Source organism: Hippoglossus hippoglossus, chromosome 6 (assembly GCF_009819705.1).
Source record: "Hippoglossus hippoglossus isolate fHipHip1 chromosome 6, fHipHip1.pri, whole genome shotgun sequence".
In the NCBI taxonomy this organism is placed as follows: Eukaryota; Metazoa; Chordata; class Actinopteri; order Pleuronectiformes; family Pleuronectidae; genus Hippoglossus; species Hippoglossus hippoglossus.
The window spans coordinates 13,294,185-13,314,600 of NC_047156.1; the positions used below are offsets into that span (position 1 = coordinate 13,294,185).

The 20,416-nt window shown below is 41.8% G+C and overlaps 1 protein-coding gene across 2 annotated transcripts in view; it reads right to left on the reverse strand.

The window, feature by feature from the left end:
* Positions 1–1,358: 1,358 nt before the first annotated feature.
* The window catches only part of sema4ba (sema domain, immunoglobulin domain (Ig), transmembrane domain (TM) and short cytoplasmic domain, (semaphorin) 4Ba), a 51,218-nt gene continuing 32,160 nt past the window's right edge, over positions 1,359–20,416 (reverse strand). For both annotated transcript variants that reach the window (XM_034588425.1, XM_034588424.1), the window contains exons 3-15: positions 11,749–11,909; positions 11,486–11,548; positions 10,441–10,539; positions 9,823–9,934; positions 9,482–9,598; positions 8,717–8,874; positions 5,731–5,912; positions 4,834–4,984; positions 4,297–4,507; positions 4,090–4,205; positions 3,523–3,680; positions 3,326–3,417; positions 1,359–3,134 (exon numbers count right to left, since the gene is read on the reverse strand). In XM_034588425.1, the coding sequence (XP_034444316.1) occupies positions 2,362–3,134; positions 3,326–3,417; positions 3,523–3,680; positions 4,090–4,205; positions 4,297–4,507; positions 4,834–4,984; positions 5,731–5,912; positions 8,717–8,874; positions 9,482–9,598; positions 9,823–9,934; positions 10,441–10,539; positions 11,486–11,548; positions 11,749–11,909 (2,393 nt within the window). In that variant the 3' untranslated portion in view covers positions 1,359–2,361. The remainder of the gene's footprint in view (positions 3,135–3,325; positions 3,418–3,522; positions 3,681–4,089; positions 4,206–4,296; positions 4,508–4,833; positions 4,985–5,730; positions 5,913–8,716; positions 8,875–9,481; positions 9,599–9,822; positions 9,935–10,440; positions 10,540–11,485; positions 11,549–11,748; positions 11,910–20,416) is intronic.

Consider the following 20,416-nt stretch of genomic DNA (forward strand, 5'->3'; position numbering starts at 1 on the left):
ATGGTTTGAGAAATCGTTGTTTGTGAATATGGAGATGGAATATTAAAATACACAATCCTTATGTTTGTTACTCGATGTGAATGAAGGTTATTGCTTTTATGGTTGCCTTTAAAACCATTGAAGCAAGCAGAGGCAGAGGGCTTTCCCCTCCATTCATCAACACTCAGGCAAGTTAATATGTATATCAAAGTTGAGGCTATACAGATGTGTGTTATCTAACTCAGATTATGTGTAGTATTTAAATATTCAATAATATCTTGGAGAACAGTGACAGATATTTAAGACACCGACTGTGATGAATAAATATCTCTCTGTAAATGAAACATTTGGCTTCATATAGTCATAATAAATATTTATAATCATCAACAGTCACAGATTTACATTCCTGTACTGGAGCCTTGTCTCGTATCTTTTTTGTGTGTGATGCCAGCCTTTCTAAGTTTCATTATCTTCTTCCTGAAATGCACCAAAAAAGGCTAAAAGCTCTTGCATACTTACAGTCAGTGTAATGAGTGTGAGTGCGTGTCGGGGTGTGTTTGCAGTGCCACAGATCCAACAGACGTTAACAGTGCCAACACCTTTTGTGCTTACTCAGTCTGGAGGTGAGGTTTTCTTTCGGTGTTTACCCCACTTCACATTATTTGCTTTGCATAGACGGCCTATCTCATGAAGAACATGATAATACCTGGAATGAGCGTTTTGTTTTCCCTTTATCACGTTTGGTAAAAGAAAACCCTGTTGGCAGTCAGTTTTCCACCGAGGGATATTTGTACCCACTAGTAATACCAATACTTTAAAAAGTACATAAGGATAATTTTATGGTGAGTGATGATTGGGATGATGAGGGTTTCTACATTTCCACTGAGGTGATTCTTTCACTTTAAATCTATTGGTCTCATTTTGATCAACCTTCTTGAATTCTCAGGACAACTCTTCTTTTTTTCCTGTTGTTATATTTCAGACAAAACAATGAATATACGTGTCTGAAACATAGACTTTATATAAAAATGGACAACATGACTGCTTCCCAAAAGTGAAGCCACATCCTCTTGGTCTGCCCCCTGGTGGCTGGTTGCAGTAAAGGTCGTAAACCATCCTCTTCTTTGTTCAAGTGCTAATATTTCCAGTAGGTTCGGTTTAATGTTATTTGACGCTATAAAATGGGGTAATTATGAATAATGATTCATAATTGGTCAAGCACGTGTTCGGGACTCTGCTACTGCGCAGATGGCCTATTTCATATCGGGGATTTTTTGGCTTCCTTTCTGGATGGTGGGAGGAAGTGGAGACGTGTCGTTCATCTTTATGTACAGTGTATGGTTCAGACCACAGACTGTATATAAAGATGGATGACATGACAGCCCCCTGGTGGCTGGCTACAGTATAGGTTGACAAATGGGCCTCATCCATGTTGATTAAAAAAGCCACTGAAAAGTCAAAATACAGATAAAATATTTTTCTTCTCAAAGATGGTTGATGCCATTTTAGGTAGTTCTCATCACACTGATGTTTGTTCAAGTGCTCATGTTTTTCCGGTAAGTTTGGTCCTAATTACTTCAAGTGCATTTATCGGCAGGGACCTCGATAACGTGGCTTCACACCACGATCACTACTGCAAAGACTCTGGCTCCAAATTATGTCAAAATGCAAGATGGCGGCAGCTATGTGCAGGATATTTTAGCTTTTGCACAACGGGAGGAAGTGTAGACATGTCGTCCAGCCTTATATACAGTCTATGGTGAACACACACGGGCTAATGGAGACCTTTTCACAGGGCACCTATGTTTCTTTCTTGCCTGTCACTGACTTGTTAGTGTGTATTCTGGTGTTTGACTTGCTACCGTACAGAACATAGTGCATAGCCTCAGCAGGGGGTCGGCTCTTACCAGATGACAGAATGAAAATCAAAAACAGAAAACACTGTATCAGCTGTTAGTGGGAACACGTCTGAACATCACTCCGCCTTTTCGAAGCATCACCTCTAGATTACATGGACGGACTGGAGGGGCAATGCTAAGAAGTTCAGTCTCTGAATCGTGGTTGTGACGCTCCAGCTACGCTCGGTACATTCCCGTGAGCCGTATGTGAAAGCATCAAAAGTCTGAAGGCAAACTGGAACTTCTCCAGTGCGCTTATGAATGCACTAGAAAATGCATGTGAGACGAAAAATACAATGAAATGTACATGGGCCACAGGGACAGAACAAAAAAAAAAAAAGACAAAGTGCAAAATCGGTGTAATGAAATGTGTTCTCCATGAAGAGTCTGTTTCCCCTCTTGTAGGGTTTTGTCTTTCTCAGCAAGTGCACTCTCTCCTTTCAGTTTAAAATGAGTCTCTCCACATGAACACGAAGCTGTAGCCTCACACTATAGAGTCTTTAATCTCAGAGCCAAGCCGGACTCGAGGTCGCGGGCATGCGGGAGAAATCTCTACGTGGCTCTCTTTCAAGTTCAGGAGCTTCTTCTCCGACTCGGAGAAGCCCTTGCTGTTGTCGGGCGATGAGCACTCGTGTGGCGGAGTGCTGCAAATGTAGTTGTCATTAAGGGTCTGGTAGCCCTTGTGGTCTGACACCGACGCCGTGACCGTGTTGCCGTTGAGCGGCAAGTTCTCGGCCGGTTTCACCACTATCCTGGGCTTCTTCTGCTGCATATTGGGGCACTCTCCCTCCTTGAGCATGGACTTCATGTGGTTGCGGTTCCTGTAGACCACAAACAATAAGAAGACGACCAGGGAAAACACCAGGAGGGCACACACCACGATCAGCTCGTTCCAGTAGGTCTTGGTGTTCATCTGCGGCAAGCGGGCCTTCCCCGGCAGGATGATGAACTCCTCCTGGGAGATCTGTGGCGTGTGCAATCGGCCGTTCAGGGTGGTGCTCTCTTGCTTGGCCTCGCCCCTCACACAGTAGTTCGCCAGCAGCTGCCTGAAGCTTTCCTCCACCGACCAGCACTCGTAGGTTTCCTGCCTGTCAGCTTGAGCTACCACCACCAGGCCTCCGTCTGGGCTGGGGTAATGGAAGTGACCTGCACTCTCGCTGAACTCCCACCTCCGCTCAGCCAGATTCGAGCGCAGTTTGCAAGGCAGTACTTTGAATGTGTTGGCTGGGATAATGATCACCTGGCACGAAGGCGTTCCTGTGGAAAAGGCAGAGGAGAGACACAGATCTATGAGATATGAGATGAAATAAGATGCGCTGCCTGTTCTGCGGCTGAATTCACGATAATGATAGTTTGACATGATGAAATTGAAGTACATAGAATGGAAACACCCTGTGCACAATGCTGCACTCTATCTAATATCTGACAGAGAAGAGGAGTCCACTTACGCGTAGGTGGAAGTTTTGCAGAACGTGGGCTTGGCACCGCCTTGTTGCAAATAGCTGACGTGTCGGCCTCATCCACATCCTGCTGCCAGACACTGAAACACACACATTTAATCAGAACGTGTAGGCAAATGCAGCCTCTTATCACATATCATACAAACGTCTCCCTTAAAGCTCCGTGTGCAGATTATTGTACATACCTTCGTGCTGACGCCTGCCTGACATCCAGACACAGCCTCCCGTTCCAGGCGCAGTAAGGATCCCTGGAGAGGATGCACTCTCCGCAGCTCTGGTAATTAGTGCAGTTGGCGACTGGGACCTCCACCAGCTCAGAGAAAGAGGAAACGTAGAGCTGACCCTGTGGAAGAGAGACGGGGACAGGAAATACAGTTACTGGGTAACTATTTTCATCCAGCATCTTCCTTGTCTGACCACGATCTAAATACAATGCACTGAGCTTTTTTTTATAGATCATTCTAAAATTAATTTCTCTGCCCCGAAGTGCACATCTAAACAAAGACACAACAGCATTCACAAAAGTGTCACAATCCCAGCTGTTAAATCCCCAAAGTGTTTGTAAATCCCCTGAGAGAAAGACGCATGTAATTAGCTCACTGAACACGAGCTCTGCTTGGAGCGGCAACACTTCATGGCTCATGGAATCTCTAAACTGCCCGTGGATGCGTTTACAGAGCTCGTTATTAGCTCACAGTGTGGGAAGGCTGCGTAAATCAACCCGGGCCTGGTTTTCTCTCTCAGCGCTCTACCTTGTCAGTATCCAGCTCAATGTGCTGCACCGGCTGGGAATCACGGAAGAGCACCATCTCCTCGATGATGTGCATCTTGTTGTTGACGTTAATGGCTTTATGGAGCCGTCCATCATCTAGAAAAGACACGAAACGCCTTGAAATGAGACTGAAGGTTTTTGTGAACGCTACGGGAAACACAGGCTGAGTGTGCGTGGAGTCTTGTACCTGTGCCAATGAAGAGCACGTTATAGGCCTTGTGCGCCACCAGGACTCGATGGACAGCGATCTGCGTGTAGCGGACGTTACGTTTGAGCAGGAGAGGCTGGCTGCGGATCACGCTGTCCATCAGGAAGTGGTCTTTGACGAAATTCAGCACCTTGTCCGGCATGTGCAGCGAGGAGGAGATGCCCTGCTCTCTGGCAGCGTTGGTGATACACTGCAGAGGGAAAACACAACACGTCATATTTTCACATTTTACTGGATATTGACACCAAAGGCAGCTGTATTTTGTTTCACCTCTTTAAAAAAAAAAAAAGTGTGATAACCCTGACAGGAAATGAAAGCAACAAAAGTTTGATAAATATCAGGAGGGACGAGAGGAGGGGATCGACGCCAGCTCGACAGAAATCTGCTCAACCTTTGATAGTCAAAATTGAGGATGTGACTGATGAGCAGAAAGGCACCTATTTAACCCCTCTACATGAATCCTGACATGTGTGTGCCTACAGGTTCTCCAGCAGAGGGCAGCAAGCAGATACTCACCGCTCCAGGCCGAGGGTCTGGGACCGGGTGGTTGTATGTGTACCACTGCTGGGTCTCTCTGTTGACCTCTCGGTATCGTCCGTCGAACGCTTTTTCCACCTGCTCCATGGTGAAGGAGCAGACTGCAGAGCTTCCTGAGGCCCCTTTGTACCTGAGGAGACAGACAAGAGGCTGACTCACTGATCATTTCACAGGTGTAACCTTGAAGGAAGCTGCCTGTAACCCTGTAGACGGATATTACATATTGGAAGCCTCAGACTATATTTATACTGACATCTGACTTATCTGATACAAAAACAACCGTCGTGTTTGACTGGTCCAGGACTGCAGAGGGAAAGTAAATAGAACAAAATCTCATACAAAGTGTCATCTCTTCTCTCAAACTAAAGTTAAATTGTCACAATTAATTTATTAAATAAAATCGTTAAATTATCACAAATTATATGTTAAATAAATTGTATAAATGATAAAAATGTATTTATTTAAAAAAAGTCATGTATTAAATAAATGGTCTCAATTTATTTATCAAAGAAATTATTGTAATGATAATTTATACATTAATATTATATAAATAAACCATCAGAATTTGTTTATTGATTTAACTGATTAGTTCCAATAAATATTATCTCCCTACATGATGGTCCAAATGTTAAAAACATAACAAATATGTAATTGTGGTGGTGGTGGAAAAACTGAATCGTCCTTAAAATGTCTAAAATATTTGCTATTGAACAGTTTAAACTCTACTTATTTTTTTCTTTTAGTAACCACGGCCCTGCCTGCACTTTGTTTTTCTTTTCAAACATTTTTGTGACATAACCTCAGACAGTTTGTGTTCCTTCTCAAGTCTATATATCTGGAGCTATGGCTACAGTTGTTTAAAACACTGGTCCTCACCACTGAGATGTGAAGACTCCATAAAACACAGTGTTCTTCCAGTCATCTGGGCTCGGCGTCAACACAAACATGTCCTGGATTATGTTGAAGGGGAATCCATCATCGGGCAGAGAACAGAGGAGCTGAGCCTTGAGGAAAGTCGTCCATTTCTTCTGCAGAACTCTCTCCCCTCCAGTGTCGCCCTGCAACACAAACAATATACTGTTGGTTTGAAGCCTTTCAACATGTCGCCAGCAGAGAGAGCAAGAACGCTTAGATGTGTGAACGGAGCTCTGCTGGTTATTCCCTGATCATAGTCACTGTGGGTGACCGGACCTTTGCTGTTAGAGAAAACTGAAATCAGACAGACAACATCCTCAGTGTGTTTTAAATCTCTTTTAAAAATGTTTTCTATTCATCACAAAGCTTTTCAAATATATAAAATATATGTTGTCAATATATTTCCCTTGTTTTATGAACTGTTTATCATCTCTCAAAACTTACTTTTACCAAATAGCTTTTACGTAATGTTAGCTATTACCTGTGTTTCTTTCATCCTTCTCTTATGCAAATGCTTTTAAATTGTGTTGAATTATTTTATCTGCTGTCTTTGATTTTAAATGTTATTGTAGTATTTTGTTGTTCTTTCATGTTTTGTTTACTTGTTATTTTTTGGTAATGTGACATGGTTATATAAAGTGCATCATGTGGTACATTGCCATGAGATACATTACATACCACAACATGCAGTACATATAGTATGTTGTATTATATTAGGGAAAGAATTTGGTCATTTAAATTGCCTTCTTCATGAGGCTGAAGCTGCTTGAATTGATTAAATAAAAAACTCTTCCAATCAATCATCAATCCACACTGAGGCAGCAGATGTCATGAGAACAATATACAGCATCACAACTGACTCCCTGATGATTCTCCCTCCCTGACACTACTGCTGCGATTCAGCGCATCTGGCACGAGCCTTCAAAGTGATGCGAGCGGACACGGGACTTCTTTGACATGTAGACTAATTTGTCCAGAAACCATCTTTAAACTTCAGCGTGGACGTGATTTACAATACGTCATGTTTGAGTGTGAGACAATCTACAGGGACTAAATGGAGACGATCTGATACCTCCGTTCATGGTTTCAATTCTTAATGTTCTCATAGGCAAATATCTAACGAGAGGAAAGTTGGCTGTTGGAAGGAATAAGCAGTTTTAAAGATGTGCAGAGCAGACGACCAAAGAGAAAAACTAAATGATACATAAAACCCATTAAGACAAAACTTCAAATGAGTCCACTCCGGTTTTACATTAATCAGAGGAGATGACACACATGCGCAATACTGAGCTTCTGAAGCTAAAATGTATTGTGGTAATCCAGCTAATAAACTACATACAGTTTATTCCCAGCTTCTCCTCGCTGAACCTTGTTTTATAGTTTAAAGCCACTTTGTGTTTAAACCGACATATAAATATTTGAAGCCAATGCGTCCCATTCAATAATCCCTTATTGTTCAAAAGGCTGTTAGAAAAAATCCTATGAAAATGGCTGCCAGTAATGGCTTCTTTTCTGGGAAGTCGAACAGTCCTGTAAATGAGCACATGCTTTTTTTTTTTTAAAGCTTAACGTTGTTTATCCTTCCATAGCGAAGCTCAATGAAGTAGAACCTGTGTAATAAACACTGGAATAAACAAAGAGCGGGACTGTGGCCAACGTAATAAGTCAAACAGATGATTATGAGACACAGGGAGAGGAATTCATTTGACATCATCTATCTTCAAAGAATTAATCTCGTTTTAAAGCTTTTTTCTGTTTTACATTTTCTGTTGGATTTTGTTTCGTTTGGGAAGCCAACTCTGAAAAAAATGACACGTTATTACTCAATCCCATATGGGCAATTTGGGGAAGGATGCTTATATTCAGCACATATTTGAACCATATGAGACAAAACCCCCTGAACAAAATCCCACATGAGTCGGTTTTTATTTAATTCTATTAATTGGAATGATTTTCCCCTTACTTTAAGATTGTTTTAAAAACATTTTTTAAACATTTTCGTTGATTTCCCAGAGAATGATTCATGGATCATGGATCATGATGACATGAAATCTGCCATGTTTAGGGGACTGATATTTATGAATGTTATCAGGATCCAGTGAATTTAAATGTGTTTTCATAAGAGGTATGGAGTCTACTGAGTGCCATACTCATTTTTTAATTTGATGTCGGCTATAGAAACACTCTAGGTGGTGTCTTGCCTTTATGACTGCAGCAGGATGACTGTCAGGACACACACCACGAGACAGTTTACATTAAAATAGGAACAACACTTTCTGTAGGTGCCTCAAAAGTTGTGATCAGCGTTCACGAACATGAGATGGCGTCACAAGACCACTCTGAAAAGGCGCTCTAACTCGTCATGTTTCCTCTGAGGTGAATGTCAAACTTCCTCCCCGTGCGGTGATAAATTGTCTCCACAGAGACGAGTGGCGGCCTGATACAGACTCAGACTGTGTGAGGTCTGCAGTCTGGTTTAAAAGGCCTCAGGTATTTCAGCAGGTGATAATCTTGTTCCTGCGCATGGATCTTGTGCGAGTCATGAGCCACTCTGCGTGAGTTGGCTACCGAAGTCGTGTCTGAACATAAATATTTTGTGAAACACGATAAGAATAAAGGGAGGAGAGGATCTGGAGAGAAAGAGTCAAACAGAGGGAAACATGCACGATGAATGTTTCTCTGGAGTGAAAGATCCTGCGTCACTGGGCAGACAGAGCAGTGATGCTCCTACTGTATATATTTATACATTTTATATATATATATATATATATAATCTGTGAGAAGCTTTCAGAAGAAGCAGAAACGTCTGAATTGAAGCGTGCACTTAACACAAACAAAACAAAACACGCACAACACCCCCCCCCCCCCCCCCCCTTCTGATTCCTATAGAGATTGGAGGGTAAAAAGGCAGCTTTAGATGAACCATCTGCTTTCAAGCATCACTCACCTTACACACGCGAGCAATGCGTGACACAATGGTGTTGTCAAAGAAATCAAACTCTTTTCCTGCTTCACTGAAGAAGAAGTAAATCTTGTCATCGTCGCCCACCGGGTTGCCCTCGGGCAGGCTCTCCTGTATGAAGGCAGAGCCAACAAAGGCCGGGTCTGAAAGAGAAGCAGCACGAACAATACGGTCAACTATACAGTATGTGCAACGGGGATATACGTCCCTGCTCCCTCTGACATCATCACAATGAGCGGACTATCCATCACCAGCAGGAACTATACATCTCTAATCTACTTGCTTATTCCACCTACGTCTGTCTGTATGAAGAGAACATACCTCGTGAACCGTTCATCTTATCGGCTTCACACGTATGTTTTTTGTAAAAAAAAGGAAGGGCAGTGCGAGACCTTTTATTTTGAAAACTTGTGAGCTTGGGTCTGAAAATATATAAAATCTATAAAACTTTTCAGGGGGATAAACCAGGTAGGATGAACATAAGGTTTTCTAACTTCACTCTGCACCATTGACTGTTTATAAAAAGCTCTGCACACAAAAAATAAAAAGTGACTGTATATTGTAGAAGTGGAGAACTCACTAATGACAAGGGATAATTGTGAAGTAGCTGTGGCTCCTTTAGCACTGCACTAGTCAAGCATAGTTTGAGAATATCAGGTATCTCATAAGGAATTAGATATTCTTGTATATAAAGCTTTTACTATATGAAGTTATCATGGAAATCATTGTAATCCAGCCACAGTGTCGTACCTTGAAGCCAGTTGAGGGAGTTTTCTGTTTTTAGTGCTGTTCCTTGGCTCAGACTCTTGTAAATGATGGGTTCATTTCCTTGGAAACTACTGACTGTCCCAGCGTACAGCTCCCCATCTGCAACACAGTGAGGAAGACCAGTGTAATCACAGTGTTTACCATGAGGGAACGAGCTCCTGCGTCACACACAGTAATGAAATCCAGAGGTCGTGCCCCAATTTGTCTTGATATCAACCACCTGTATCTGGTAACTTCCCCAAATCCCCACAGTGGATTTTACTAATCACAACATTTAAACACAGCTTGATTTACTGAGCACTGACGGCCACACTTAGACCCACCCGCCATGATGGCCGTGGACTTGTATTCAGGGTTGAACGGGCAGCGGCTTCGTCCGTCCTCTGCAACGATCTCACCGCTGTCAGTCTTGACGAGGGAGAAGTCGGCAGCATTCTGGAGAAAAAACACATCAGGTTAGTAGAAATGCATAGAACTGTAACCTGCTGTGACAGTGACTGTTCTGTCCCTCAGTAAAAAACCATGGTCAGTCAGTCTTTGGCTGGAGTTGACACACAGGTCGTCCCTGTTATGAACTGATATAAAAGGCTTTTAAGGATTTAGAGGAAAGAATTTGTAAATTGGATTGATTCCGATTTAATCTGATTACAAGCGGCAAATATTTTGATCCATTTCCCTCCGGCACAGGATGTAATAAAATAATGCACATTTTATTGTAGCTGGACAGGGGCTGAGCCAGACTGCTAAGTGAGCTGAGAGGCAGGAAGCAGCATGAGTCAGATGCTAGAGGCTCTATCTCCGGGATCTAATAAATAAAAAGTCTTCCAACAGAGGAAATTAACTTTTGAATAATACAAGTTGGTAGATCCTCCGAGAGCAAGTGATGCACATGATCAAGCTGCGCACAGCAACACATCTGACAGTTTCAGATAAACACTTACTATGTAAGCACAGATGGGGCTGAAGGCGTAGGTCCCACACACGTACAGATGAGTGCTGTTCATACGGAGTAAAATCTTGATGTAGTTGAAACAATCCGTCTGAGTTAGAAACAGAAAAAAGTTTCATTAAACAAAGCTTAAAAACACATAAACATGACATACAAGGATTTAGGCTGTATTTATAAAGATAAATGAGGTAGATTGTTTTCGGATTTGATCAACTTTCACCAAACAATATGCTGATTTAATTTCAAAAAGAGTGTTTAAGTGTCAGGTTTTTATTCTTTACGTGTTGTTTTTTCTTTCTCAATGCAAATACATCTTTTACTTTTGTGTTAATAGTAGTGTTGCTGTTTTGTGTGTGTTTTTTAAAATATTTTTTATTAGGCTATATATGTTGGTGTTCATTTGTTGACTCTCATACGTAATTAAAAATAAGTGCAATGGGTTTTCCGCCTCCCCTTACACTGTATAATATTATTTTAAATTTTTCTATGCCAAATAAATAGTTTACAGAAGCTTATTATAAAGTGAAGTTAAAAATGCAAAGAAAAAAATAAAAGGTCTACAAACTTCCCCACAGTGAAGTAGTTTACAAAAACATAAAATTCTTAATCTAGAGCGCGTGGCACTGCAAATTGTATCATACTGAAAATCAAATTTCTGCATTTTTGTGCCATCATTTTGAAGCAATTTTCAATATTCAAATTGTATTCTGCTGCTTCTGATAATCTGCTCCCTCCCAGTGTCGTGGGGATAATGTCACAAGGCCCTTGGTCTGTGTGTTTACATATAAATGTGCTGGTGGAGCAGGCTGACGGAAAGAAAGAGTGTAATAGAGGAAAAGTTTGTTTGGACAGAGGGAAAAACCCAATGTTGCCGAGTGGAAAGTTACAACTCGACAGGAAATTTCCAGAGTTCGGACCTGGATTTTTATTTTTTTCCAAAGTGCCATTTAACAATGGTCAACTTAACTAACAAAACAAACCTGCAGTCACGTAAATAGTGAGATCAGCCACTTGTGATTTAAAAGCACTTCACTCACTTGCAGGTCTTTGCCTTTAAAACCGCATTCTTCTCTCTTCTTCTCCGGAGTTATCCACGTCAGCTGGAGGACAGAAACACTTCAGACTTAATACAGTCAGGTGTGTTTAATATTCACACTGCAATTTTTGTATCATATCAAATTTATAACCATATATCCACATTGCACCTCTGGGACCTTATTATAAGTCCATTCATATTAATGGAGTATATCATACTGTATATGGTGGTGCAGTTTACAGGCGCCTGCAGAACGGCTCTTACGTTTCTTTGTAGCTTGACTGCGCTGATATCAGAGAGGTTGAGAGAGAAGAGGATCTCCCGAGCGCCGACGTACAGCGTGTTGTCTTCTTTACTGAGGAGGAGGGAGGTGTAGTTGGAGACCCCGTCGACTGAGAAACTTCTGGTCGTCCTCTCCTTCGCATCTGAACACAAGAGACAAAAGAGACAAACGATTAATTTATTATGAATTATGTGAAAAACCATTAAAAGCTGCAGAGAACAGAACATGCATACGGCCACTTGAATTTACAAATTAACATTTGTGTGTGGTCACAACATTTGATGTGCATCACAGATAAAAGTCAAAATGAATCATAATCACGTAATGTGTACCTTCAGCCAAAGCCCTCAAAGTTTCTCATCCTTAAACAGCTTCACAACTCAAAAATAAGCGGTTTTCACACAAGAGCTCCAGAAAATGCCTGAAAAAATTGGGTCTTGACTTTCTGTGGCCTTTGCCTTTCACATATGAAGAAAGCAGCAGGAGATTATTTGGGTCAGACCCGTTCATAACAGCTGGAAAACGTCATCAACGTGCCCACTCGCTCAATGTGAATTGTCCGGACATTTAAGAAACATCGTTAACATGTTCACCCTTTCACTGTGGCATTTTCCCGCTGTATTCTCACAAGGAGCCACTGGGACATTTCACTATAGGGGGCTGGCAGGAAAAACTCAGGAGAAAGTCTGGAGCAAATGAATTGAACATTTGTGTTCCCACACACAGCCACTGAATAATTTTGTGCATGTCTGAAAGTGGGAATATTTTGTTCATGAAACATAAGGATTTTGAATAAAATCTTTAGTAAAAAAGCTAACATTTTCTTCACTGTCATCATTTAGTTTTACTTTACTTTTAAAGAAATTTTCCTTACTTCATTAAACAGTTGATATTGTTACATTATTATTGGACGTTGCAGGGCAGTGAACCTACTACAGAAGATGTACAACACAACCAAGGACCATGCATGGCCTCACACAGTTTTTCAATATAACTGGAAATACGTGTGTGCGTGTGTGTGTGTGTGTGTGTGTGTGTGTGTGTGTGTGTGTGTGTGTGTGTGTGTGTGTGTGTGTGTCATCAGAGAACAAGGGAGGGTGGAGGGAGCAGGAGAGAAGGGAGCAGGAAAACAGAAAGAGAAAGTCCCTCATATTTCTCATTAAGTACAATAAGTGAAGTGAGTCATTTAAGCCAATAACACCTCCTGACTGATGCCAAGGGTTAAACCATCAACTCTCCTAATCACTGCTGTTGTATCTCAGATTTGCAGCAGCTTCAACAACTCGCCTTGATTGCATTCCAGCATAAACAGAAGCAGAGAGCTGATGGAAACTGAAAGTGACTGAAGCTCTGAAACACGACTTTTGCCCCCGAAATGTGAAGAAAGAGGAAAATATAACTCCAAAGAACTCAATTTATTTGAGTGAGGAAGGTCTAATATTGTTTTTCTCAATGCTATGATTTCATGTCAATACAGGGATGTTCTCTCTGGCTTATATAGAAACTGCTCCTCTAAGGGACTGTATGGAAATTACTGGGACAGGGGGAGGGGCGAACATTATGCTTCACTTTTCAAAGAAACCAAGGCCCTTCTCAAACTGAATCAGTCCAACTATCTGTGCCATCATTCATTAAACATTATGTTTCCCACCATGATATCTTAATGGGAAATTAATTTTCACATAGACACCCATGAAGCTTGGAAAATACTTTTAGTAGCAAAATGCCACCTTTATGGCAAACATAACAAAATCATGAATATTTGAATCACTTTATTTTCTAACTAGAATGGAACTCATTCGAGCTCATACCTCCGCCAATATCCAACAATCCACTTAAGTTCTGTCGCGCTGCATCAAATTTCATACCCTCATAGTTCACTAAATATACCTGATTCGGTGGAAGATCCATGAATTATTCCCTGAGAAATTAGTGTCAAATGTGAATTACACCCTCTCTCGCAGTGTTAAAGAAAGATCCGTCCCCTGATCTGGAGCCGCACAAAAACCGAATGGGTCCTTCCCTTAGATGTACCACATCCTTCCACCAAGTTTTGTGGGAAAAATGTTTTTGCATTATCCTCCTTACAAAAGAAAACCAAACAAACCAGCACAAATGGACAGGGGTGAAAACATAAACTTAACTTCTTGACGGAGGTAACTACTACAGGTTGCATCAAATTTCATACCCTCATAGTTCACTAAATATACCTGATTCGGTGGAAGATCCATGAATTATTCCCTGAGAAATTAGTGTCAAATGTGAATTACACCCTCTCTCGCAGTGTTAAAGAAAGATCCGTCCCCTGATCTGGAGCCGCACAAAAACCGAATGGGTCCTTCCCTTAGATGTACCACATCCTTCCACCAAGTTTTGTGGGAAAAATGTTTTTGCATTATCCTCCTTACAAAAGAAAACCAAACAAACCAGCACAAATGGACAGGGGTGAAAACATAAACTTAACTTCTTGACGGAGGTAACTACTACAGGTGATAAATAAGAATTAATGCCACTAAATGAAACTAAACTCTGAACTTAGCCCAAGGAAAAATAAAAATATGAGGTGAGTCTCACTTTCAATCTGCTGGTCACAAAACCTAAATGTAATATAACTTTGAGTCAGCTTCAGGGTCTATTTTCACTTTGTCATCACATGGGTGACAGATTCACACGGGATTAAAACCCACTGCCGCCGGTGGTAATAATCACATTTATGACACTTCCCTGCATAAAACTTATCCGGTCCAGGTAAAATAAGGTGTCATTATGTTCTCCTGATGTGGTATTTACCCTGCAGTCAATGTGACCTGCCATAACCTCACCTCAGTGGGAAGGTACATGAGGTTGAGCGACTTCCTCCCCCTTGGGAAAATAACACGTTAATAGCCATCCATTGCCACGGCAACAGAGAGTCGTACTGTAGTTAAATGTGTCTGTAAAACCACAAGAGGCTCTGCTCTGCGTACTGTGTGGGAACCCACCGGGGCTGTTCTATCTCCGTTTCACTCATTATGGGATAAATGGAGTCCTGATGTGCTGGTGGCGTTAACCAACGTTTTTTCCCCTCTCCACAGAACCTTGAGTGAATCTAACTGTGATTTACCGAGAGGCAAAGACAAAGGCCAAAGTCCAAAACAAAAGCTTTAAGGGAGGATATCTACACAATTAGTCTCTGGAGTCAGATCACCACTGTCATACTTAGCGACCACAGCTTTCGGAGGGAAACAATGAGGCCCCTAATTGAGCATCATTAAAGAGATGCAGGCGGGTTTATGAGCGCACAACAACGCTCACCATTTATAACTGCAGGAAAACATTTATCATCTTACCAGTATAGACATATCGGTTCACCACTGTTTATTTCTCTGAGGGGCAGGTCAATGTTAACGGGTATAATTTAACAGCATCTATCTATTAACAATATCTACGCCTCAAGGTCAGAGCTTGAAGTTTAAAGCCGCTGCAGTCAATATTCCATATAAACAGTGACAGTCTATTAGCCACTTTCATTGTTTCATTTGCAATATGTAACTTTAGCTGAAGTGATCCAGAGCCAAATGTTTCCCCTCGAGAGTTGGTGGAGACCAAAGCCGAGCAACACCAGCCCGGTTCAAACGACCACAAAACCCAGGATAGAATAACTTCTGGAGGTCAAACAGTGTCCAGACAGTTACCTCAAAAGCACAATCAGAAACTAACGAGTGTATCCTACTTGAACTTGCCCTGCCCTCTACTCAGCATCCACCACAGTATCTTAAAGAATCCCCTCTATTGTTGTTTGACTGCCTGAGGCTGATTCCTGACAAGGCCACTTCATGATAATGCAGCCCCAGAAATGTTGTGGTGAATGGTTGGAAGAGGGGAAACCGACAGGACGGTTCAGAGGAAGAGCTAAGGACAGGAAGAGCATTTTGTACTTTGTTGTAGCCACAGTGTCAGTGTCACACAGTGTGTGAAGTGGCCGTCATGTCACTACTGAAGGAGGGAAATGTGTTGTTGGCCTCATTCATCTTGGTGTTCCTTGTAAGAGGAACTTTCAGGGCAAACGAAAACACCTTGAGGTGCATCAGTCTGTTGGAGACATGAGTTTTTAAGGTGTATTTTAATGTTTTAGAGCAGGTTATGATCAGGATGCAACACGGTTCATCACATCGGTCGAGGATTCATCCAGAAGAGCTCCAGACACAAGAAATCTCAATGTGAAGGCTCAACACTTTACAAGAGCTGCTTTCACACAAGCACTGAATTCCCGAAATTTTCTGGAGGGGCAAATGTTCGAGTCCGTTGCTCCGGACATTTTCTGTAATTTTCCTGCCAGTGCTCCAGGTAAAATGTGCAGTATCTTGCCTCCTGCGTGCTCTTCCCCAGATGCCACCTCTCCTGAATGTTCCAGACGTTTTCCTGTTGCTGTGAACGAGTCTGACCCGGACAATGTTCAGCTGTGTTCTTCGTATGCGAAAGACAAATTTCACGCCCCAATTTTCCGGAAATTTTCCGAAGTGAGGCTCCATTAACTCATCCTCCATCTTTTCACTTCTACCCTTATTACTTCACTTACCCCCGTCTGCAGAGGTTCTGAGAAATCTTTCAACATTTAGTAATTAGAAACAATTTAGACACTGACAAACTTAAAAGGAGCCTGTCTGCCTGTCAACGTGTTTCACTGCAATGAGTTTCTACAGAAGAAAAGATTCCCAGGTCTGTGGATTATCCTGAGCATGTGGGACATTGTCTGTGCGAAGGCAAATTACTGTCAAGTTTTTCAACTGTACTTTTAAATTCTTTCCACGGCAAACAACTTAATTAACCTCTATAATACGAGAGGAGCAACAGCTTTCAGGAGCAGATCTGTTGTAACCTTCTTGTTAAACGACGATGGAAGAGAAAAAGGAAAAGCACTACTCTCTCTGCTGCACTGATGATGGAAACACTGGTCACAGGGTCGAGCAGATAGACAACCCTCAGTGTGTGACTGAGGAACGTGTCCGACTGGAACCAGCCGGCAGAACGGGAGGATTTTACACTTCACTGTATCACAGTTACCCTTGCTTGAGTTGGAGAGAGCAGACTCTGTGGTTCATCTGGGACCCTTTATACAAGGGCACACTCCACGGTTCAACCTCTGACAGCTGTAAGCAATGTGAGATCATTGCCATTATTATGTAATTAAAAGTAATTTCTGCAAATGATGCCGCTAAATGGGCTCAAATACTCGCCCAGACTGGCGTTCTAATCTATTAAGAGGGGAAATTAATTATATTGGGCTTTAAGGGATCCTTCAACAATTTTTTTTTGCAGCTGATTTCCTGACGGGTCCGTGTCTAAAAAAGTAGAAGGATAATCAAATGCGTGAACAATCCCCCTCCGAAGGGGAAGAGTGGAGTAATTTGTCCTTTGGTGACAGAGATCTAAGTGCCTTCTTTTGTAGGGCTAGAATAACTGATGAAATCAGTGGCCTCTCCTACGAGGGGGCTACTTTATCAGCTCTTACAGCTGTATGTGGAGGAGATCAGACGATTGCATACCTCATTTAAAGAACCCGCTCTCATTTACGTACAACAGAACTACAAGGAAGCATTGTCACAAATAAACATACTGCACAAGTGGAAATTAACCAGCTAACTCTGCAACAAACTCTCGATCAGCATCTGTTCAACAATAAACTTGTTCTTGTTCAGAGAAGATCAAAGCAAAGATTTCTGTCAACATTAAACAGAAGGAACTTTTCCTGACTATTGAGTTTAAGCAGTTTGTAATTTTAAAAGGATGAGTTCTAGTCATAGTCTACCTGTAGATGACCCAAGAAAAATGTTCACCAGATTAAGAGCCAGTCCATAAACGTAAACATGACCTCCATTCTCATTTCTGAAGGAATCCTGCTCTCGCAAGGCTAATGCGTGGTTCAGTGTGTAAGATTTTGTGACACCTAGTGGTGAAGTTGCATGTTGCAGCTGAATACCCCTCACTTCACCCTGTGAAGAACCTGTGGTAGCCTTCAGTTCATGTGAACTTTAAATGTCATAGAAAGTTAAAGGTGTTTGATTTGTCCAGTTTGGACGACTGTAAAAAACATGGCTGCCTCCGTAGAGAGGACGTGCTCCCGGTGTAAATAGAGTATAGTATTTAAATATAAAAGTCCCATTTTAAAGTAAAGAAAACAATTTGTACAATTTAGATGAAACACGCTAGAGAAAACATCACACGGATTAGTTTCCATTCAATTTCTGCCAATAAATCCCTTTCACCTAAATCTTACACACTGAAGCTTTAAAACAGTAACATTTCATGTAGAAGCAAGAAGCAGACAAGGTTAAAAAAAAATCACAGATGCCCTGCAAAAAAACAAGTTATACAACACAATTTCTACCTTCTCTTCATGAGTACTCAGCACCCATTGTTTATCCTGACTCCTCCATAATTAAAAGGAAGTAACGTGCTGGCACCATCATACAGGAAGGAATCTTTACTCATCGGATAAACAGATGGTTTCAGGTGAGAACGCCAGAGCAAGGACGCGTAAATCAGTTTGTCAAAGACGACGAGGATCTACAGTTGAACCAGGACACGTCAGCATAAGAAAATAAACCTCGTGAAGATCACGACACAAGAAGAAATTATAATTAAGAGAGAGTAAGAAAGAAACTACTCTGGCTGATCGAAAAGACAACAGGCACAAATCTCTTTATCTTCATCTGCTTACTGTACTTTGTTCAAGGACTTTACTCTGGATGAACCCTCGTGAATCCAATTGCTTTAAGAAGAAGTGATTTAAAGCCGCTGTTGAGGGTGAAGCTATGGTCGCAGCGACAGGATGCCGACGTGCCGAAGGGAGTCCCTGTGTCAGAGCAACAACCAGAGCTCCCACCAAACTGTGTGGTGACATCAGAGACAGAAAACAGGCCACACTGGAGCCCTGACTGGAATTATCCCCCCAGTAATTTTAAACTAGCTATTAAGAGCTGCTGCTGCTACTGCTGCTGCTGCTGCTGCTGAATGGGTAATTGTGTGGGAGAGAGGACCTGGGAAGCTGAAGGACAGAGACCAAAGCATCTGGCATGCATCAAGACAACAGGCCGAGAGGGTCAATTCACCAGGAGATTCATTAGGCAAGCTGTGAGCCTGCTGTTTGTATTGGTAACGTGTGGAGCTACATCTTGTTAGCAGGATATTGTCTCCGCTGCGTCACGCTGATGCTGTGATTGGTGGAAATTTCGAACACAGCTTAGAGAAAAAGAGGCTGGAGAGTCATTTGGTCAAGGCTGAAGAGATAGTAAAGTTTAGAGGTAAAGTGCAGGAGCAGGGAAGAGATTTAACAGGCTTGTAGGTGGTAAACTTTATTAGTGGACGGAAGCTTATAAACATGCTAACATTTAAAGTGTAACTACACCACCAGCTCTGAGCCTTACTCCACCAGCGTGTGATTTTGAGCAGAGGACTGACGAGGCGACACACTGCCATCCCACATAAAATGTCCTTTACCCAGTGTGTGTGCGGGCGATGCAGATTGCCTGTCTCCCTTAGAGAACTTGTGTTGTAGATATCGCTACACAACTAGAATAAGAACAGACCACATATTGTCTATAAACAGCATTTCTCCAATCTGATAATTGACCTGTCAACATTTGATTCGAGGGTGTTTAATCTACATGTCATGATGTAGACACGTCCTAGATGGTTGACTATTTTAGCATCGGTTTTCCAAGGTCCAAACTGTTTGAAACACTAGGTGGTGTGATGAGCCACGATCAAACCATGTAATTCCGATTTTTTATAAATTTGTTGAGAAATCTGACATTAAATCCACCATTAATGTGTTTCATCAGGGTACAGTCATATTATTTGGTTTACAGCTCAAAAAACATATTTAACGGTGCAGTATATCTTTAAAATATAACACTTCCCCCCCCCCATATCTACGGACCTGTACTTTGTTAAAGAGCCTGCACCTTCACTCCTCCTAAAAGATCTTTTTCCCATGGAAAATGTTGACAGGGCAATCTGTTGGTCAGGGAGCAACAAACCTGACCCTGGATCAGCAACAATAATGTAAACCAGCTGCTGGATCATCAGGAACACACCATGACCTCCTCCCTCAGTGTAAACAGGGCCGAGGTATCAAGATCTCAGAGACTGTACATGAAGTTGTGACATGTTTCAAACTGGATCAGCCTGATGCTACGTTACCTGTGTATTTACAGGAGGAGCAGACACAGTCACCGTGTCCTCACTACCCCTTGAAATTGAACAAGTGAAGCGGTGACAGTGTTTTTATTGGGTCTGTTGAGTTTGATTTATGTCCTCGCTCCCCGGAGGACTGGACAGAGCGAGTGTCGTAAACATCAGCAATATCAGGATCAATGATCGGACTTTTCATGATGTAATGAAAACAGTCACGGAGAGGGACACTTATCAGTCATATACACACATAATCCACTACTGAGTATTACAGCATCATAAAATATGTCACAGGTGCTTGTTTAAATTCAGAAAAATCACACACTATTGAATCGGGGGAAATCTATAAAAGGTTTTTTTTTCTCCTTTTTAGAGCAATGTAAGTAAACCTTAATCTACTTAAATTTAGTTGACAAGTAGAATTATCCTGCGCAGAAGAACAAAATTAGGATTAGAAATTAAGAAGAACTGAAA